Raw genomic sequence first — 19,690 nt, 5'->3', positions numbered from 1 at the left:
AAGATGGCTTAGGACTTGGCAGAGCAGCCGAGACACCAGGAGAAGAGATGCTGGTGGGAAGAGGTGTCCTCAGCACAGCACCAGCACCAAGCTACAAGGACATCCATCACTTGTGTTTCACCCACCCAGGACAGATGATCCCAGTAGAGCTCTGGGAGACAGCTCCAGCCCCACAGGCATCGGTCCTGCAATGGACAGGGCAAGGCAGAGCCGGCCTGAGAAAGCCTCCAGCAGTGACACGGGGACAAGCACCTCCTTGACAGCTTCGGGAAGAACTGACCGTTACAACTTTGAGATTTATCAGAGCAAACAAGGCCGTAAATAAGCAGGGAAGTTGCTGCCAGACAGCAGGCGAATTGTCTATGGATGTCCAAGAAGCAATGGCCGCGGGACCAGGACAGAGATGGATGTTGCTCCAGCCTGCCCAGGAAACAAGGACTTGGCAGCCAGGTAGAGGCTGCATCTGCTTCCTTGGCAGCCCCACACAAGCTCTCCCCGAGCTGCCCAGATACTATTACAGCTCTGTTCCCAGACGGCGGCCAAGACCCTGCTCCCTTTTTCCCGTGCTAAGGCGCAAAACAGCAGGTAGCTCCTGGTCTTGGCTGACACACAGTTTGGTCTTCAGGCCCTATTTCCAGCTCTCCTCACTTCCACCGAGCAGTATTTCTGGCTCAGACACACACATGAAACAAGCTGAAAGGCAGCACAGAGGGACTGTGCGCCACGCATGACCTCCAGCAGTCGAGAGCAGGCTAATCTTGGGTCTCCCTGGTCAGAAGATAGCTGCCGCAGTTATATTTAGGCAGATCACTAGTGACCTGTTGGCCAGCCACCCTTGGAGCACAGGCATCAGGTTCCCCCCGCAACTAAAAGAGCCGGGTCAGCTGCCATCGCTGCAAGACCAAGGGCACTAGATGAATCCAGCAACGTCCTGACTTGCAAAGCTGCTGAGCACACAGATGATCTGAGCCCCTGATTTCAGCTGAAAATACAGGCGTGCAGGACCTCCGCCAGCTCCACCCGAGTGCTAAGCGATGGGAAAGTCGACCAGAAAGCACCCAAAACGCCCTCCTGCCTGAGCTGATACCACTGTCCAGCCGCCTTGTGGCCCAGACCGTACCGCTTCTGACTCTCAGCATCAACAAAGCGTGCAAATCTCAGGAAGTGGGGAAAAAATACCAACTATTTGTGATACATGACAGAAAAAGTGATAAGGATTCTGCTTCTGGGGGTAAGATGCGCATTTCTCTAATTACTGAAAAGACATGAGGTTGGAACAACTTGCATCAATAAATCCAGCTTGTAAGTCGCAAGTCTAACAAGGGAACATGCGTACCTTCCCTCTTCTGTGCCCTACATTAAAACTTTCAATGCTACCTGCTAGCTGTGGGAGGCAGGATCGGGGCTGCCACACCAACTGATTGACCCCTCTGGCTCTAGCAGGGGTACAACGGCTCACACTGCAGCCCGCAGAACACGGCTCCTACCAGTCATCTCCCTTGAGCAGAAAGGCGAGAAGATTTCTGTTTTAATATAAAGTTGTTATTTTATTAAACGGGATTAACAATCAACTGTCCAGAATCCAAACAAGCAGCTTCTTCAGAAACCAATTTTGGAGAAAAATTAACTCAAAAAAGCCTGGCTCTAACAGCAACCATATTCTTAAAAGTGATGATTTATCATTTGCTTTAAGAAAAAAAAGAAAAAAGAAATTCACTCTCTCCTATCCATCTAGGTGTATGTATGCACCACGTATTTCAGAGATGAGTATTTTACTCAGAAGACAAATCTGGAAGCCTAGAAAGAAAGGAAACATTCCCGGCACTTGGTCGCTGCTGGCTGAGGCTGAGCAGCCACTGTCCAGGACCACCACAGCCCTTCGCCAAAGGCAACTTTTTGGTGAAGTATCTTTGGAGCGTGCACCTTTGCAGACGCCTGGGATGCTGCAGCATGCCCCATACCACGCTCCCTCCTCATGTGCATTGAGGAGCTCTATGTCAGTAGGAAAACTGCCACTTCTCTGGATGCATGGCTCTATTGCATATTAAGTAAAAATACTGTAATGCACCAAAACGGCTTAGGAATTTTGGTGAATATTTCCTTGCAAGTTCTCCACCAAGCTGAAGGTCTCCACCTAGCCGGTGTTGTGGTTAAGCGGGAAAAGCAATTCAGATGGGACCTGAGTCAATATTTGATATTGGGCCCTAGCTTATTAATCACTGAGTTTAATAGTGCCGTAAGATTATGTCACATCAGGAAAAGTGCAGAATGGTTAAAACAGGCAATCGAGCACAATTTTTCTAAGGTCCTAAACAAGGATGCAGGAAGAGCAAAATGCAGTTTACAGGAATCGTCTAGGATGAGTACAAAACTGGGAAAGTCCCAGAAGGCAGATTTGGGCCCAAAATGGTAAAAATCCTTTCCAACTTCCTATGCATGTGTGAGCACGCTCACGGCCAGCTGTGAGCACAGCTGCAGCCCAAGGTGTGCGCTTCCGCGGCAGCGATGTTGTAAGGCCTGATACACAGAACTCCTCGGCTGAGAGGATGCCAAAAAAGGCCTTTAAAAAAAAAAAGCCCTTCAGACCTGTGCACCAGCTTCCAGCTTGTTCTTGTCCTGGGCCTGTTAGCACAAGACTAACCACAGGTAAACACAGCTGCAGCCAAAGCTCCCTACCCTCACACCTACTCACTCCCGACCTGGCACACCTTTTTCCTAGAATGGTTGAGATTAACCCTGACAGTCAGAGCCAGAGGAGATTACTTCTGCACCACGGGCAAGGGCTAAGGCAGGTCAGTGGGGCACGAGAGGTCCCTCTGCTCTCGTTTATGGTACAGAGGGAGCAGCAGCTGAAGGGAGGCGTTTGGGTCTGCGTGCACAGCAGCAGAGGAAGCTGGATGTCCATTTGGGAGACGGTTCATGGGGGCAATAGGGGTGTGTGTGTGTGATAGGAGCCTGATTCTGCATAGCACTGTAAAGGTTAACACGGGATGCCAGGAATGGAGACTGACCCCAGGCACCTTCTGGCACTCCCACAGCACAGAGGAGAGTTGAGCACGCATGAAGAAGGGCCACGGCTCCACGCTGGCTTGCAGGAACGCATCACGATGCGTTGGGTGCCATCCCGTAGGCTTCATACAGCGTATTGAGAAGTTCCTGCTTTTCTTTCTCAGGTAAGAAGCTGGACTGAGCTGCATTGATGTTCTGGAAAGGCAGACGGAGAACAGAAGGATAAGGCACATCAGAGATTAAGATGTAGCTGTACACTTCCAAACCTCTCTCTGACCATCAACGAACCAGGGAAGGTGAAGTTTCCACTCCAAGATACATTTCCACAGCCTCGTTTCCCAGGGCAACTGCTCTGGCCCATCACTAGCAGCAACCCCAAAAGGCACAAGGCAGGCACGAGGAGGAGGTCTTAAAACACTCCGGAGTTTGTAGGATACACACTTAGAACTGTTCCTACGCACCAGGTGTCCCTTTGTGCCAACACAGCTGGTGGTGGCAGCCTGATGCATGCTGCCGTGACAGAGCCCAGCTGCACAAGGTCCTCTCCAGGGACCTTCCTTTTGTTATGCAGAGCCAGGATGGCTTTTGCAAGGGCAGCAAAGGACAGCTGGTATCCAGGGACCCCAGGCTCAGAGCTGCCCTTGTTCTCCTGCACCCAGGGAGCCAGGTCTGCAGTAGGGGATCCTTCCCTGGGGGGCTCCAGGCAGGACAGCACACCCTTCAGTGCACCCCGGATTTCCAATTCCAAGCATGTGTCTTTGCAGACATGGAGGGGGAAGTCATGAGCATGACTGAATGCTAACCAGAAAAGCTCCCTGGGTGTGCAAATAAAGTAAACTCGCAACAGTTGTCCTGTCTTTCTGCTTTGGGTGAGTAATTCGGAAAACTAATGAGTAAAGCCTGCAAGCTCTTTTGTACATGCTGAATCTTACTAACTTTCAGGCCAAGCCTTGAAATAACCTCCTTGCAATTCCAAATCCATGGAAAAAAAAAAGCAACAGGCACCTTCCTTCCTACAGTTCAGATCTGTTTTGAAGACTCTGCTAGACCATTTCCACCCAAACCCATTCTCCCCGCAGCCCAGAGCAGCCACAGAAGAGCTGCCACCCCCAGTGCCCCCGCTGCACAAAGCCCCTCCTCCTCTCTGCACCCTCAGCAGGATTTTATTTCCCTGAAAACTCTTCAGCTTATAAAGAAAACAAGCAGATGTCTCTGGGCTTCACCAGGACCCCTGCAGAGCACCAGCTGAGGCCAGCTTACCACTGTCTTGAAATCCTCCTCAGTGAAGCCCATGTGGTCCTTCAGTATGCTGTAATCCATGTTGATGCTGGAATTGAAGATGAGGGGGTCATCGGTGTTTATCGAATAGTTAGCCCGATCCTTCCTAAATCTGTAAGGGAATATAAAACGGTGGGCAAAGCTCTGTGCGTGGCGGTTCATGCACTTCAAAGGGTGAGATGTGGTAAAAGCAAAAACCTCCCAGCAGCAAGGAGCAGAGCGCGGGGCGCCTGCTGCGTGCGGGTCCAGGCACCCAGCTCCCACCCACCCGCACCCCAGGGACGTACCACGTTGTCCCAGGTGGTCTGCATTTCCCTCACACAGCAATAAAGCAGCTACAGGTAGCCAGGATTTGGGTTAATGACTTTATGATTAAACGTTACGCGCGCGTCTTACTGCACGGCTGGGTGTTTCCTGAAGTCCGGCAGACATGCTCCGGTCAGATAACTGGACCAGGGACAGACCTGGTTGGGGGAGTTAAAACAAACACAAAAAAACAGCGTTAGCCACACAGATCTGAACTGCAACTGTGAACGCAGATAGCAGTGAGCAGGCAAACCAGACGGAGGTTCAGGGCTTTGTTCGTGGCCGGGGGAGCTTCCACCCTCCACCCAGCCATGCTCTGGTACCGCCGCCTGCTCTGTGGGATAATTCTTCAGGCTTGAGGTCCATAAATCAGCAAATAAGCTGTCTAAAACATATCCTCAGCCAGAGCAGGATCCGTTTCCTCTGCCACACGCTTGCTGCGAGCTGCTGTGCACTCTGTGCGGCTCAGAGCCCGGCCAGCAGCCAGGCACCAGCACCGCTCCTGCCGCGCAGCTGGGGCACCTGGCTTCCACTGTGGTGTGTCCTCACCTCAAAGTGCATCTTGGTTCTCAGCAGCTCCTTGTAGAGCTTGGGGTCCTCCAGGACATGGTAGCCATGGCCAACACGCTCGGTCTTCAGGAGATACACTGCCTGGAGAACACGGGGGAGCAGCTACAGCCTCCGAGCCATGGCACAGCTCCCTGCCCGCAGCCCCGGTGCCCCAAGCTCCTCATACCTCCTCAACCATGGCAGACGGCCCGGCCTCCCCGGCGTGGACGGTGCGATGAATGCCGCATCGTTCGGCTTCCTGAAAGGCGAGGGAGGAAACGCTTCGGTGCGCGGGCAAGGCCAGCAAAGCTCCGGCACGGCCAGCGGGCTCGACTCCCGGAGCTCCCGGCCCACGAGGGGTCAGGACAGTAAGACCACCAGCAGCAGCACTCAGAAAGCTGGGTCACCTCCCACCCGCAGCCCAGCCTTCCTCAGGGGTCTTTAATAGGCACCGGGCTGTCCCCTCCCCAGAGGGCAGCAAGCTTCTCCACCTGCTGGCCTCTGCCCATGGACTCACAGCAATTCCCATCTGTGGGGCTTCTTTCTGCTCCAGCAGCAGCCAAGTGGGGGGATTTAAAGCTGCTGGGGCAGGGGGAGGTGATGCTCAGCAGCCTTGAGGCTTTTTGGCTTGATCTGCCTGGCGCCGCGCGCTGAGCTCCAGCTCTCAGGACGCGGTTAGGCAGCGATGTCTGCCTTTAATCATTGAGATATAAACATGGGAGTAGCTTTGCTATTTAACAAACTATTTTTAATTGCTGAAATTATTTTTTAAGCTCTCCCAGCTGCTTGTGGTCTGGATAAAGTGCTGCATGTCGCCTAGCCAGGAATAACTCGGCGTGTGCTTTCTTATCACTTCTTTTAAGAAGCTTATTCGACAAACCTCGTAAGCCGCCTTATGGCCAGAGGTATCCTCCACCTTCAGCGACTCGTCCCCGGCCAGGTCTATGGCCACCACGGAGTTGTTTTGATACTTCTTGCAGAGCTCCACCACCTCCGGAGACCAGCCTGGAAGAGACAGCAGCAGGATTCAGGAGAAAGCTTTCGTACGAGTCACACCTTGAGAATTATTTTTTTCTAAACACAGAAAAAAAAAAAAAAAAAGTGCTTTCATGGTGCGGTGTCGTGGAACAGTTTGGGCACCTCCCGAGGTTCCCTGCACAACAACCACCCTGCCGTGCTGCACAGCGTCCTCCCATCCCCCGGACAGGGTGATGGATGCTCCTTCTGGTGAAAAGGAGCTGCACAGCCTCCTGGAAGGCTGACCTTTAACACACGGCTTTATCTTTTTGGCATCAGTGGGAGAGAGCAACAAATGGCCAACAACCACTCAGGAGTTATCTCTGATCAGGATGCAGTGTAATCTCTGACAAAGCAAACACATCTATTAGCTGATACTTCACCTACCCTTAGCAAAAAGGCCAAGAAACAGAGATAAACTGCAGAGTTAATAATTAACCGGCACCTGCTGTGCACATACAGTCCTGAAGTCATATGAACACACAAGAAAATGGGTGCAACTGCAACTTCTTTTACCACCAGTTTCGAACTCGCCAGGTTAGAGCCATTATTTCGTTGGTAACTGCGATGTAGCTAGCTCTGGCTGGTATTTCTGCCTCTCTCTCGACACCTCCTAGGTTTCGGGGTGGCTTCTCAGGAAGAGCTTGTGCCCAGAGCCACCTCCCCAGGTAGCACACGCACAAAACACAGACTCAGCTGTTTGCAGGAGGAACTTGCTGTGCAAGCACACGCTGCACGTGCTGCCGGCTGCCCCCACAGACGCGTGGGACACAGGCTCACAGCTTCCAGTTTCTACAAAGAAAGAAGTTTTCTTCCTAGAAACCAGAAACCTAAGGGTCAAGGTTTCACATTATTGTTTGGTCTTCTTTTTTTTTTTTTTCCCCCTCTCTCTACTTGGGCACCCTCAAATCTTCCAGTTTCCAGGATATATTTTTTTTCATTTCTAGGAACAAATTAGCTGTGTGTTCGTTAGAAAAACTTTCTGCCCTACTAAACCTGCCTAAAACTTGTCAGGATCTGAAGGCATTTGTACCAAAGTTTCAGTGTAAGACAGTTACTGCCAGACAACTCACTCCGGCTTTGCTTCTCCCTCGGTGAAGAAGCTCACAGAGCTCAGCCCAACAAGAAGCTGAGAATTATTTTTTTCCTATTCTGTGTCATGGCACCTGCTACAGAAGAAGTTCAGAGCTGCTGGTTTTAGGAAAAAACACTTTATATTTGTGACTTGGGTACGTTTTACTTGTTTTTCCAGCTTAAACCAACAGTGAGTTAGCAGCCAGCAGATTCTCTGGCTAACCCAGACGTTAACTGGGGCTAACGAAGGAGCGTGCCGCTGTAGTGGCATGGCGGTGAGCTGGAAAGTTTAATTTGTGCCTCTAGAGGTGCGGGACATCAGCCTGGCCCTCCTCTGGGACCACTTCTTCCCAGAGCCATGGGACGGTCGTGGCAGCAGCAGCAGCCGCTGGCTTTGGCAGTGGCTTCAGCCAGCCCAAGGAGAGCTCTGCGTCCAGGGCAGGGAGTGAGGTAGGAGCAGAAATCCCAGCTCCCACAGGAGAGGCAAAAAAGGGCTCCGTGTCCCTTTAGCAAGGCCTCTCCTGACCCTGGCTGCACCTACAGCCCCCGCTTTCACTTCCAGCAGACCCTTCACGAAGGGTAAGGGAGCAGAGGACCCTGACCGAGAAAGAACAGCCCATTCTCGGCACCGTGTGGTCCCACGTCACACACAGGGCCATGGGGCCGGTGCTTTCCCCACATTTCCGCAGGGACCTGAACCCAGGGGACATCCCCCCCGCCACGCGTCAGGGAAGGGGAGCAGAGCAGCAGGGGAGCTGCAATACATTACTTGGCATATGGCGCATGCAGCATAGAATAGACCTGGCTTTGATGTGGAAATCCCTTTCTCCATCCTTCAGTCCCTGATTTACGATCTGAACAACTTCATCCGGAGTGAGGTCTCCCCTGCGGGGCAGAAGAAGTGGTGGTGAGAGGCTGGGCAGCGCCTGGGCGGGCGGGCAGGAGCTGCAGGGACGAGAGGTCGGAGACCCCACAAAGCCCGGGCCCCGCTCGTGGTAACATCCCCGGGAACCCAACAGGATCACCCTGAGCAAACAAGCACCTTTTGCACCCACACCACGCAGACGTGTCTAGGAAGATTCAGAAGAGCCTTAGAATTAGATGCCACTGCTGCTCGGGCACTTCTGCAGCTGTAGGTGCCCAAGGAGCTCTGCGCCCAAGGGGTTCCCCCTACGTGGCTGCGCTGCAGTGCGCCTGGGGCAAGTTTTTGCCAGCGAGCCAAACGGTGCCAAACGAGCCCACGCAGGGGCAAGGCGAGGCTTCAGTCACGGCCTGTCCAAGCGAACACCCCGAGGAGCCGAGCCCGAGAGCCTCTCGTTTGCCAGGACACCTCATTAGGATGCACGGCTCCCTGTGGTGTGGCGAGCACAGCACACCCAAAGCCACCACGACACGTCCTGCAAGGGGCCACCGAGCCCAGCACTGATTTAATTAGCAGCACGCAGCAGCACAGCGGTGACATTTAAACAAGAGAGCAGACTGCCAGCCCCTTGCGACACTGCCCGCTGGCTCAAACTTCTACTTTGCAGGTCCGAGCCCTGCTTCCCCATCTGAGCCCTGCTTTCCCTCGCAAGGGGAACGGCTTCAGCAAAAAGCTCAAGCGCAGCTGCCTCACACATGCTGAATTAAGTGCCTGCAGCAAGGCACATCAAAACACAGAGCTATTACAAGAGGAAAAAGGCTACGGACAGGGCAGAGAGAGGGAAGAGTGGCAGAGCTGGCTGCACCGGCGGAGCGAGCAGCCCCAGGTACCCAGAGGTGCCGGCTCACCCATGCGGGTCTCGGCTCCTGGGTGCCGGCCGGGGAGCTCAGGCAGGAGAATATTCAGTAATGGGGCAATTATATGAAAGGCCGTGATGAAACCTTACTAATTAACATGTTGTGGCAAGAGGGGAAAAAAAATCATTAGTCTTCACGTCTGACCATGTTGCAACGCTGCCTGCAGCTTTGAAGGAGGAAGGATGATGGGGTGGCCAAGCGGAGCCGAGCCCACCCATCGGCACCGCCTTGCCACCCTCCTGCCCCCCTGGGACAGGGTGGGACGGGACGGGGGGGATGCTCCGGGGGTCACTCACTCGGCTTGTCCCCAGGGGATGGGGCTGACGGAGCAGTTGGCCAAGAGGTGAGGGCTGTAGCGGACCTCCACGTAGACGACGCCTTCCTTCGCTTTTGTCTCCACCAGCTCGTACGCGATCCTCCGCACCGCCTCGCGGTCCCCCCTGCAGGGACAGCGACGGGACCCGTCATCTCCTGGCACGGGGAGGGGACCCGCAGGGACGTCACCGAGCGTGGACAAGCAGGCAATGAGCACTTACGCGATGGCGGGCATGTAGTGATTAAATTTCTCTAGAAACTTGGTAAGCGACAGCGGCGTATTGTAGCTGATGTGCTTCAAGAGCTCATCAACAGTGTTGCCGGGGAGAGGAATCCCTCTTTTCCTGGAAAAGAAGTCACATTTTACTGATGGGGAAGGCTATCATGCTTTTAAGACGTCTCTAAGCATGGCCCTAGTTGGCAGCATCGGCCTCTGTTTCTTCGCAGAAAAGATATGGCACAAGCTGTCCTTCCAAAAGCTCCTCGCAGACGTGGCCCTGGATCTCCGCGGGAAGGACGGCGATCCGAGGCACCAGCAAAACACGAGCACATCGAGACAGAAGCCCGGGGTGACCCAGCAGGAGCGGGGCCAGAGCACATTTCAAGCTTAAGGCGGAGCTCCTCAGGAGGGGCTCTGCATTATTTCTTGGCATCTCTCCCTCCTAGAATTGCCAAAATTCCTTGGAAAAGTTAATTTCTACTTATGGAAGCTCAAGAGTCTGAGAAATGACAGGGAGGCTTGCGGGCTCGGGACCACCCGGCTTTGCTGCGGGGGAGCCCGGCCCCAGCAGCGGCTCCCACCAGGGGGCTGCGGGTGTCAAAGCCCACCCAAGCTCTTCACCATCCCCACCTGCCCGCAAACGGCAGCCTAAAATTGGGAATAATAACTAGACATTTGGTTCTAATCCTCTTTCCTTCCTTCCCGGCACTGCCGCGATGAGTTACGGCCGGCTGATGAACGTCTCCCTGCTGACAGAGACCAAACCCCAGTGACAAGTCCAGCAGCCCGCTGCCAGCAGCTGTCCCACAAAGCAATCCGCAGGAAAGCGGCCCAAACGCCGCCAATCCCGGGCTGAGCGAGCGCTGCTTGTTTCCCCAGTCGGGCAGAAAGGCGAGCAGCCCCGGGCGCAGCGTTCAAAGGCAATCTGTCCGGATTAAGTTGCTGGCGCTCGGCGGGGGCCGCTCAGCGCTGCCAAGGCATCAGCTTTCCCCCTGCCTTGCCCTTTCCACGGCAGTGACACATCGCTGTGTGCTCCGGGAGCTCTCAGCTCTTCCTCTGCCCACCCGGGGGACACCGAACACGGAGCCCCGCAGCCAAGCTGCTCTCCGGCCCTCCTCCACGCACCCCCAAAGCATCACCAGCGGCGATGGTGCTTTGGGATGACCCCAGCACGAGGATGCTGAGGTTGGCTCTCTGTCAGAGCAGGGTGGTGGATGTGGTCACTGTGGTTTTGGAGCTGCTGTGGAGCCCAAACCCCCCAAAACCGCAGATTCCAGGGCTGCCCCTGGGGGCTTGTGCACCCCAGCAGCTTTGTGCCACCTGTAGGCGTCCAGCCACCACCTGGCAAATTGATTCCCAGCTCTTTGCCTTTAAAAATAGACCACAAACAGTTTTGTGTGTCCAGGGTGAGGTTGTAAGGCAGTGTCCTGCGCTGCCCCTTTGCTTTGGGGTTTATGTACACACTTGTTTTAGAGCCTGCAAATAGCACAGCCTCCACCCCAGCTGAGCACCGAGGGCTGGCAGCGCCGGCGCTGCTTAAAAATAGGAGGGAGCTCAGCATGCTCTTGGGCAACCAAAGTTCCTGCCCTAAGCAAGCAAGGAGCAGGGGATCCTCAGCCAGGTGCCATTTCCTGGGCCTCCGGGCTCCTGCTGCCCTGCCACGCACAGCACGGGCAGCAGGGACCCCATTTGTTTGCCCACAGGGACTTTCATCCCTGTACTGCAGCCCTGCAGCAGGAACCTGACCCCACAACAAGCAAAGGGGATGTCTTCAACCTGGCCTCTGTATCCAACTGGTGAATCTGTGGCCATTCCCCACAGAAAAAAAGCAGCTTTAGAAAGAACAGCTCCCCCAAGATCACTCTGCCCAGGAGCCCGCTGGGCTCACAGGATGCCAAAACCACTTCCCGCCCTCCCCAAACTGACTTCTTCCCCAGATTACCAGAGCTGTGCTTAGCAGCTGTTTCCTGAAATCTCTGGGCTTGACACATCCTTGATCTGCACATATCTGCTACTGTACCCTTGCTTTTTCAAAAAATCTCACTGGAGGAAATCCTAAGTTTGGTCTGCCTCCAGCTACGGAGCCAGGTCCTCGCCCCAGTTACTCAGCCAAAGCTAACCAACTACCCACAGCTAACCCATTACTCACAGCTTTCTTCCCCCAGATACTCACTTGCCAAAGTATAGGATTGTTTCTGGTCTAATGGCTCCATCCAGGTGGATGTGAAGTTCTACCTGCAGTAAAATAAAGAGAAATCGGTGATGTACCCCTGGAGCTGCAGCAGAAGCTTACAGGTAGGCGGGTGGTGCTAACGCAGGTATAAATGCAGCTAACACAGGCCAAAGTCATGAAAAGGAAGTGCAAAACCACTTAAAAAATGATTATTTTTTAATATCTAAGTATCATCCAATTATTTTCTCACTCCTACTGCAGGTCACAGATTTAATAGACCTTGCAAATTTATTGTGTCTTCAGTAATCTGCACACCGCTTCGGGAACTGCCCTACCCGTACTTAGCTTGCATGGCCTGGAGTTTGGGAAGATTTGAAAATGAAAAACAGCAAAACCAAGCCTCAAACAAGCATCAATTAACTTGCTAAGAGCGTCATTACACAAGAAGTCAGGCTTCACTTCCATGAATCTGCTCCGGGTTTATTGGTAATCACCTGGCATTATCACAGGATTCCTAACGCTACACCCAGAGTCCCAGGGTACAAGGCGCTGTAAACACAAGGACAAGATCTGCCCCAACTTTCTTTCACAATAAGATGGTTAAGTTTTGACTCATTAAAAATGGGACAGTAATTCAGGTCACTCCGAAATCCCGTTTCCTTATGATTGCTTAAACAATGGGTTTGGGAAGAGGCGCCACAGAGAAGAGCCAGCTTTTTCCATTAGGCAGCTGTGACTTTGGAGGGACATGACAAGTACTTGACAGATGTAGTTTGGAAGTTGAGCTGGGAAGGAAAATCTTAGCTGTGAAACGTTACAGCTAGATCATATTTCCAGAATTGCCTGCTTTTAAGCAGCAGATTAGCCTACCATATATTACATACGTTAAAGGAGGGACCATGTGAAGCACAAAGCAGTTCCTGGGTAGGAATGGCTGCAGGACCGGCTTTGCTCATTCCAGATCTTTCAGATGTGGATGAATTGAGGCACCTGGGCACTAAGATGCCCAGAGAGAGACTGCCATGCTGCATGGGACACGACTGGGACCGTTACCACCTAGGAGATAGGTTTGTAAGTGGTGGCTCAGGGACATTTTCTCTAGTCCTGTAACGCCCTGTGCAAGCCAGGTGTGCTTTGTGCCCAGCTCATGGTTGGGTTTTTCAGCAACAGGGGCTGCTACAAAAGGCCGTGGCTGCTGGGGTGCAGCAGCTCTCGGGTTCAGAGGATGTATGGGATGGCCGTGAAGCTACTGCTGAAACGATGCATGCAATGGTGCAGGACACGCCGGGATGCAAAGTGCGGGTACCAGGCTCGGGGCAGCGTGAGCCACTGACCCCGTGCTGCTGCAGCCAGCCAGCCCAGGGGCCAGGAATATGCCCGCAGACATGGCAGGCTGTAAAAGGATATTGCTGTCACTTCTCCTACCCTTAAGACACAAATCTGAACCTAGAGAGATGAAGATTTTTAAAGGGCAAAGCTTGATCTTTCCCCCTGCCCGGAGTTGTGCAATTCTGCTTATGAGGACTAAATGTCCCGAGAAGCAGCAGATAAAATAACAGGCCGTGGACATGATCTGCGCTGCCAGATGTGGACGCCTGGCACGTTTTCCACTCTTGAGCTCTGATTCCAATTTCAAAACCATGCAAGCTCCATTCCTTGAGGTTTTCAACAGCCCTTGTGACCTCCTGGTGGAGTTACAGGCTTGAGACGCGTTCGCACTGATAGGAAAACCCAGCAAGCTGAACCCACCGGGGTCTGCATACCCCAAACCTCTCTCGAATGTTTCCTACAAGAAGATCCCAACGTGACACTTCCAACAATGGGAAAGCAAGTTTAGTGGTGTCCTTCACCATGCAAGCCACCTCCTGCTGCTGCAGGCAAGATGCTCGTGAAGCAGCAAGGCTGCTCTCCGACACCAGCGGGCTCTTCCTCCATGAACTGCATTTCTGGGGGCCTGGAGGTACCCAAGCAAACCGCTAAGATCCTTGGACTCAACCCCAAAATTTGTGGGGTTGATCCCAGGGGTCATTTCCTGCAGCTGGCAGCTAACGTTGGCTATTTAGATGCCTGGGACATTTAGGCAAAGAAGTAAAAGCAAGCCCACGAGGGCGAACACGCGGGCTCAGCTCCCCAGCCGCCTCCTGCATGAGCTCCGCCGGCCCCGGATCCGCAGGAGGCTGCAGAGCTCCGCTGCAGCTCCCTTCTTCTGTGTTTGCTCTGGGCAAACAAAGCCCAAGACTTTTCCAGATGGAAGTGGGTGACACGACCTTGCTTTAAGCCCATTGCCCAGATAAAGATGAAAGAGTTTTCACTGAGCCACGGCTCCAGGAGATGCTGCCTGAGCAGAGGCCAGGCGGAGCTGGGAGACCCACACAGGGATCTCTCCCCCAGCCCTCCGGTTTATCTGAGGCACACACATTACTGGGGATCTCCACGCTTGGTCCAGGACCTGAGCAAGCCAATAAAATCCCCCAGTTTTACTGGAGAGTGGTCCAAAGCCCAAGACAGGAGTTCAAAGGACACGAAATGCCCAAATGTGTGTGCTCTCAGCCCACAGGACTCGCAGCAAGGCTGTCACAGCAGACAGCACTTGCTGTCTCTATGCAAAAATAAGCAGTTTTAGATCAGCCCCAGTGCCTGGCACGCTAGGGTAGATCTCAGCAAGATGTTGTGGCTTTAAGCAAAACAAAGCAAAGCCTTAAGGGTTCTGACTTGACCTCTCTCTTCTGAAAACATTGTCATGTTTTATTTCCAGCCTAATAACGTTAAAAATAAACCCAAACCCAGAATACGGCACTGCAAACAAACACGTTCCAAGTCAGATTATTTTCAATTTAGTAAAATGAGAAGGAAAAAAATAAGTAAACATTCAAAGCATTTCCAGCTACGGCCAACCCACCAGCACTTCTCTCTTACTCCACGGTTTGCTCAGCGGACCGCGACACACCAGTTTGCTGCCCAGCTTGCCTGCTACGTGGCGTGAAAAGCACCATCCACCCCGGGGCACTCGAGGGAGTTTGCAGACCAGGTGGTCATTCTTTTACTTTAATTTTGTTTTGATACAATGACCACAGACAGCTGGTTGGGGCACAAGCTGAAGAGCCCTAATGCCGGGCTAAAACCTCACCTTTTTATTTTGACCATTTCTAGCAGATGTTCATTGATAAGCCAGGCAGCTCCTGAGGTTGTATCATTTTAAGACCCTAGCAGTGACTTTGGCAAGGATTATTTATCAGCACATTAAGAGGTGATAATCTGAGGTTTGCTTTATTGATTTCAATAACGGAGCGATTACAGCTCTAACTGGTCAAGACAGAAGGCAGAACAACAGTAACAAAGATCAAAATTCCACGAGAGATAAGATGAATGCTACTCCCTGCAAAAAGAATGAACTATGTTCCCCAAATATAGATTATTTTTTTCCCCACATATAGATCTTTTTTTTTTCCAGGGAGATACACTCCCAGGAGCTAAGCTGCAAACTTCATAACCTTGCCATAAACCCTTATTTTGGAAGCAACAGGTGAGGCTGGACCAGGAGGGATGTAAGGCAGCAGAGACACGGTATTATTCCCAAACCTGATGAAACCCCTAAATGCCTACTGGCGGACAAACCTGGCGGTTTGAGGCTTTAAAAGAGAAACAGGGCGGACTGCAAGACCCAGGCGACCTGCTGCTCCATGCAAGAGATGTTTGTGCTTTCTAGGGAAGCGTTCACACAGTGTGTTGTGGCTTTGGTGGCTGGCCAGGAGGATGCTGAGCGGTGTTTGGTGCCACCTCTCTTGGCACCAGTGACTCAGCCTCCCTGCACGGAGCTCCTGGTGCTGCCACGGGATGTCGATAAGAGAAGGGGGCTCTGTGTCACCCCCCCAGGGACAGCAGCGCCGTGTCCCTGCCTGAGCTGCGCGGGGCTGGAAGAAGGCGAGCCTTTGGAGCAATAAAACTGAGTCCTTGCCCTTCGATCAGCACCAACCAGCCTCAATTAATGCCATCACTGATAGGGTTATCAGGGAACGTGCCTGCGTTGCATACGGGAGCACGAGCAGAGCCCGATGCAGCCGGGGGGTCTCCAGCACGCTGCCAGCACCATGGCTCAGCCAGCACTGAGCTGGCTGTGCCAAAATAAATGTCATCCTCCTCGGGACAGTCAGCTGAGACCTCGTGCACTTGCACAAAGCAGTGTGAAGGCAAGGGGTGCCCAGTCAAGGAGCACTGGGAGACCAGTCATATCTCCCTGCAATTACCAGCAATTTATTATTATTGTTATTTAAAGCTTTGCACCCAAGGCAAAATACCTGCGCTACCTGCTCAGCACAGCCGGGCTACTCTGTCTTACGCAGCGGGAGGACAGGACCCTAGAGCAGAGCTGGCACCTTAAGTGACTCCTGGGTCAGGTCACCTGGAGCTCTCCTGGCCATCGATGGGGACACCAACAGCTACAGTGAGCTCAGGGACACCTCTCCCAGCCCCCAGGCAGGAAGGACACATCAGGTACAACTGTCTTACTTTGGATGGGGGTCCCCAAAACACCCCAACGCACACCGTGAGCCCTGCAGCAGCTTTCCCAAAGCAACCTGAGCTTATTTTGGGAGCAGCCAGCAGCAGGGCTGCAGTGCCTGTAATGGGGTGGGGGCCATATGCCTGGAGCCCCCACTCCTGCCCCCTGCAAGGCTTTTAGGGCTGGGATTTTGTCTGCATCAGGCTCCCTGTTTTGGTGGCAAGCCAAAGGAAAAGCCCCCAGGTGACCCACAGAGGTGGCGCAGGGTGACCTGCAGGATGAGTGCCACGGTTCCCCCGCCCCCTGCGCTGACACAGGCTCTGCTTGGGGTTCGGAGAGAGTGGCCTCAGAGGGAAGAGGCTGATGGTTGGTGTTCTCAGTCTTTTCTGCTTTTTTATGGCCTACGATAAGCAGGGGTCAAAGTCACCCCCTGGCAGCCCCAGCAGCTCCCTGCCCGCCTGCCGCAGCAGCTGGGAGTCAGCGTGTTCCTGAAAAGCAAGCGGCAGCCCCGGCCCCTCGCCTGGCTACCAGAAACATCCCTAATGCACAGAACTGGCCGTTCCCAATGGCAGAGGGTCCTGGGGGATGAATAGGGGTGATCAGGGCTCATTAACTGACTTCAGATCTCATTTTTTTTTCCCCGTCCTGACTTAGCAGGTTCGCAGGACTGAAAGGGACTGCCTGACTCATGAAATCCGGGCTCGTAACTGCCGACAAGCAGACAGCACAAGTTTGACCTTAGCACACAAACGCGGCGTGGTTTCCCCAGGTCTCTCTCTTCTGCATCCTATTATCCCACGCAGAAAAATCAGGAAGAAACACGACTGAAAGGAGAACTTAACTTGCTTCTTTCGGAGAAAGATATAAACTGCTGGGGTAAACCAACAGCTTCTGTTCTCAGCGGAGCTGATGAAACGCCAACGTCTCCTAAAACCGAAGAGGCCAGAGAAGGGCTTTAACCACCCACAGATATCAGTGCCCCCTGGATTTCGGTATCAAGGTTTGCCTGCTGGTGCATGGGTCGCCTCCCCTGGGAGGGGAGCCTCAGGCAGCAGCCGACTGCGGCGTGCGTCAGACGTGCGCACGGAGGCTTTTCCAAGTACACTGAACTGCTTTGGTGTGAGCTCAAATGGAGAGGTAACTGGTTTGGGAGTGGTGGGGGATGCAAACAGTAGAAAAAAATATAATAATAATAAAAACACACCCACACACACACTTAAAACCATGCTCTGAGGTTTTCAGAGGCAATCTTCTTCCCCAGGAAACCACACGCACTTGTTGCTTCTCACATTCTCCCAGAGCTGCTGGGAGCCCCCACACTGCTTTCTCAGTCTCCCCTGCCCCTGCCCACAACCCACGGAGCCTAAAGAAAAAAACCCTTCCCCATGTGCCAGCTTACCCGAGACCACAACCCAAGAGCAGAGGTTTCCCGAGGAAAAGGCAGCGCTCTGCCACCAGGTAGGTGGCTCTTGCTGAGCACACCTGTCTTGTCTTTTTCCCTCTCACCTCTTTTCTAACCCGATTAAGAAGCACGTTACGAGATGATCCTACTTGGGGGATATTTATACAGCAAGCAGTGAGACCGGAACGGTGGAGCACCCCGATAGCAACCACCGAGATGGTATCTCAAGAATAACAGAACTGAGCACTTAGAAGATTGAAAGAGAAAGAAGAAGAAGAAGAAAACAAAACAAAACACACAAACAAAACTAAAAGCGGTGGGGCTGCCCCTCAGCGACTTGCCACCCCCCAGGCCATGCCCAGCGGAGGTCCCAGCGCCTCGCCCACCCCTGGGTGCGCAGACCCCGGCACGGCACGGCCCCGGTGCTCGCCCCGGCTCTCAGCCCGGTGCACGGTGCAAGGACGCGGGGCACGGTGCACAGCCCCGGTGCACGGTGCGCAGCCGGCTCCCAGCCCCGTGCCCGGTGCCCAGCCGCACAGCCCCGGAGCAGGGCGCGCAGCCTTCTCCCAGCCCGACAGCACCGCAGCCGCCTCACCTTGGGCCCCTCGAAGACTCGCTGCCCCTGCTCCATGCTGCCTCCACTGCCTTCTCAGCCTCCTCTGCCTCTGCTGCCTCCGCCGGCCGTGCCCCGCCCCGCTCCGCCCCGCGCAGCGCCGAGCACCGAGGGGGGACCCGGGGGGGGGGGCCGGGGGCTCCCCGCCCCGCCGCGCCCCGTCCCCCTTCCCCCAGGCCGGGCTGCACCGGGCCGGCACCGGCTGCGGGGGCAGAAAGCGAGAGGACGCATCCCGCCCTGGCTGCGGTGCTCAGCCGGTGCAAGGATGCGGGTATGTGTGGGTTTAGCCCCAAAGAACTGCCTTGTTCTTCGGTTTTAAAGTGCTCAGCCCTCACCCCCCCCCTTTTTCTGCTCGTAAAGGCGCTGCTTGGCTGCTCCCTTGTTTTGTTTGATGGCTTTTGGGGGTGTTTTTGGCCCATTTTACATCTCCTGCTCAGAGTTACTTCCTTATTTTTAGTCACCCGGCCACGTTTTCTGCTTTGCCTCCCTCCTTGCTCTCCCCCAGGTGATGCCCGTGGCAGCCCACAGCACCGAGGGATGGGGGGGCAGAACACCCCGCTCCTCCCCGGAGCCGAGCTGCACTCGAGGAGCACCCGAGGGTGTGGGAGCAAGAAAGCTGCTGCACGCGTGGAGCACCCACAAAGCAGCACCCATTTGGCACATACAAAGCTCCAAGGCAGTGGTCCTCCCTGGTCCTCTGGGAGATGTCCCCTGGGTCCTGGTGCAGCCCTGGGAGATGCGTCCTGAGCTGCCTGGAGGATGCTGAGCAGGCAGGCAATGTCCCCAAAATCACTGCTGAGCCAGGGGCTGCAGTTTTGTCCTGCCCCACTGGAGTTCACCTGCCCAGGTGAGGCTGTCCCCAGGTCTGCGGGGAGCTTTGGGCCCCAAAACCACAACATTGGCGTAAAACCCGATTGTTACTTGCGTGGTATGCAAGCACACAGAGCTCTTGGAGCCAGAAGCGTGAGCGCTACCACAAATGGATGGAAAATGAAGTTCCCCCTTCTCCTTGCCCAGCTGTGTTTACAGCAGAGGGACAGTGTTTGGGAAAGCTCTGCGGGGGATTAGCAGTGCTGCAGCCCTGCACGGGGGACGAGGAGGGCTGCGTGCTCTGCCAGCACCGCTGCGGGACACGCAGCACAGACCTTGCTCCATGGGGAAATGTCATGGGTGTTCCCTGGTCCCTCTTCCCTGGCTTCGATGGGATTTCTGCCCCAAAGCCACATAGGCACTAGGGAAAAAAAAAATCAGCTCCAATCCCGAGCTAATCTGGGTGAGCACACTGCAGCAGAGCCTGTGGGAAGAGCACAGACCCAGGCACAGGGCTCGGCTGGGGAGGAAAGCTCACCAGAATGTCCTCTGTCATCAGCAGCACCTAGCAGAGATGCCCTGACCGCCTGCTACATCCGTATGGCCCAACTGAAAGCCAAAATTAAATGGCAAAAAGAATTCTCTGC

At 54.1% G+C, this 19,690-nt stretch overlaps 1 protein-coding gene across 1 annotated transcript; it reads right to left on the bottom strand.

Annotated features, from left to right (window-relative positions):
• Positions 1–1,526: 1,526 nt before the first annotated feature.
• On the bottom strand, positions 1,527–18,266 carry ADA (adenosine deaminase). Its single transcript, XM_035343483.1, has 11 exons — positions 18,216–18,266; positions 11,721–11,782; positions 9,549–9,671; positions 9,309–9,452; positions 8,003–8,118; positions 6,023–6,147; positions 5,330–5,401; positions 5,143–5,244; positions 4,684–4,751; positions 4,270–4,399; positions 1,527–3,204 (listed from the first exon to the last, which is right to left on the bottom strand). The coding sequence occupies exons 1-11, from the start codon at positions 18,249–18,251 to the stop codon at positions 3,103–3,105; spliced, it is 1,080 nt and encodes a 359-aa protein (XP_035199374.1). The 5' UTR covers positions 18,252–18,266; the 3' UTR covers positions 1,527–3,102.
• Positions 18,267–19,690: the final 1,424 nt, after the last annotated feature.

The sequence above is a fragment of the Oxyura jamaicensis genome, chromosome 20 (assembly GCF_011077185.1).
Source record: "Oxyura jamaicensis isolate SHBP4307 breed ruddy duck chromosome 20, BPBGC_Ojam_1.0, whole genome shotgun sequence".
Lineage (NCBI taxonomy): Eukaryota > Metazoa > Chordata > Aves > Anseriformes > Anatidae > Oxyura > Oxyura jamaicensis.
Note: the sequence above shows the minus strand (reverse complement) of the source record. Positions and strands in the feature narration are given on the sequence as shown.

Coding starts and splice junctions, on each gene's coding strand:
- ADA (XM_035343483.1), bottom strand. CDS start 18,251: ATGGAGCAGGGGCAGCGAGTCTTCGAGGGGCCCAAG. Junction 4,400..4,683: donor AGGAAACACCCAGCCGTGCA/GTAAGACGCGCG, acceptor ATTCCCTTACAG/ATTTAGGAAGGATCGGGCTA. Junction 3,205..4,269: donor AGGAGGATTTCAAGACAGTG/GTAAGCTGGCCT, acceptor CTGCCTTTCCAG/AACATCAATGCAGCTCAGTC.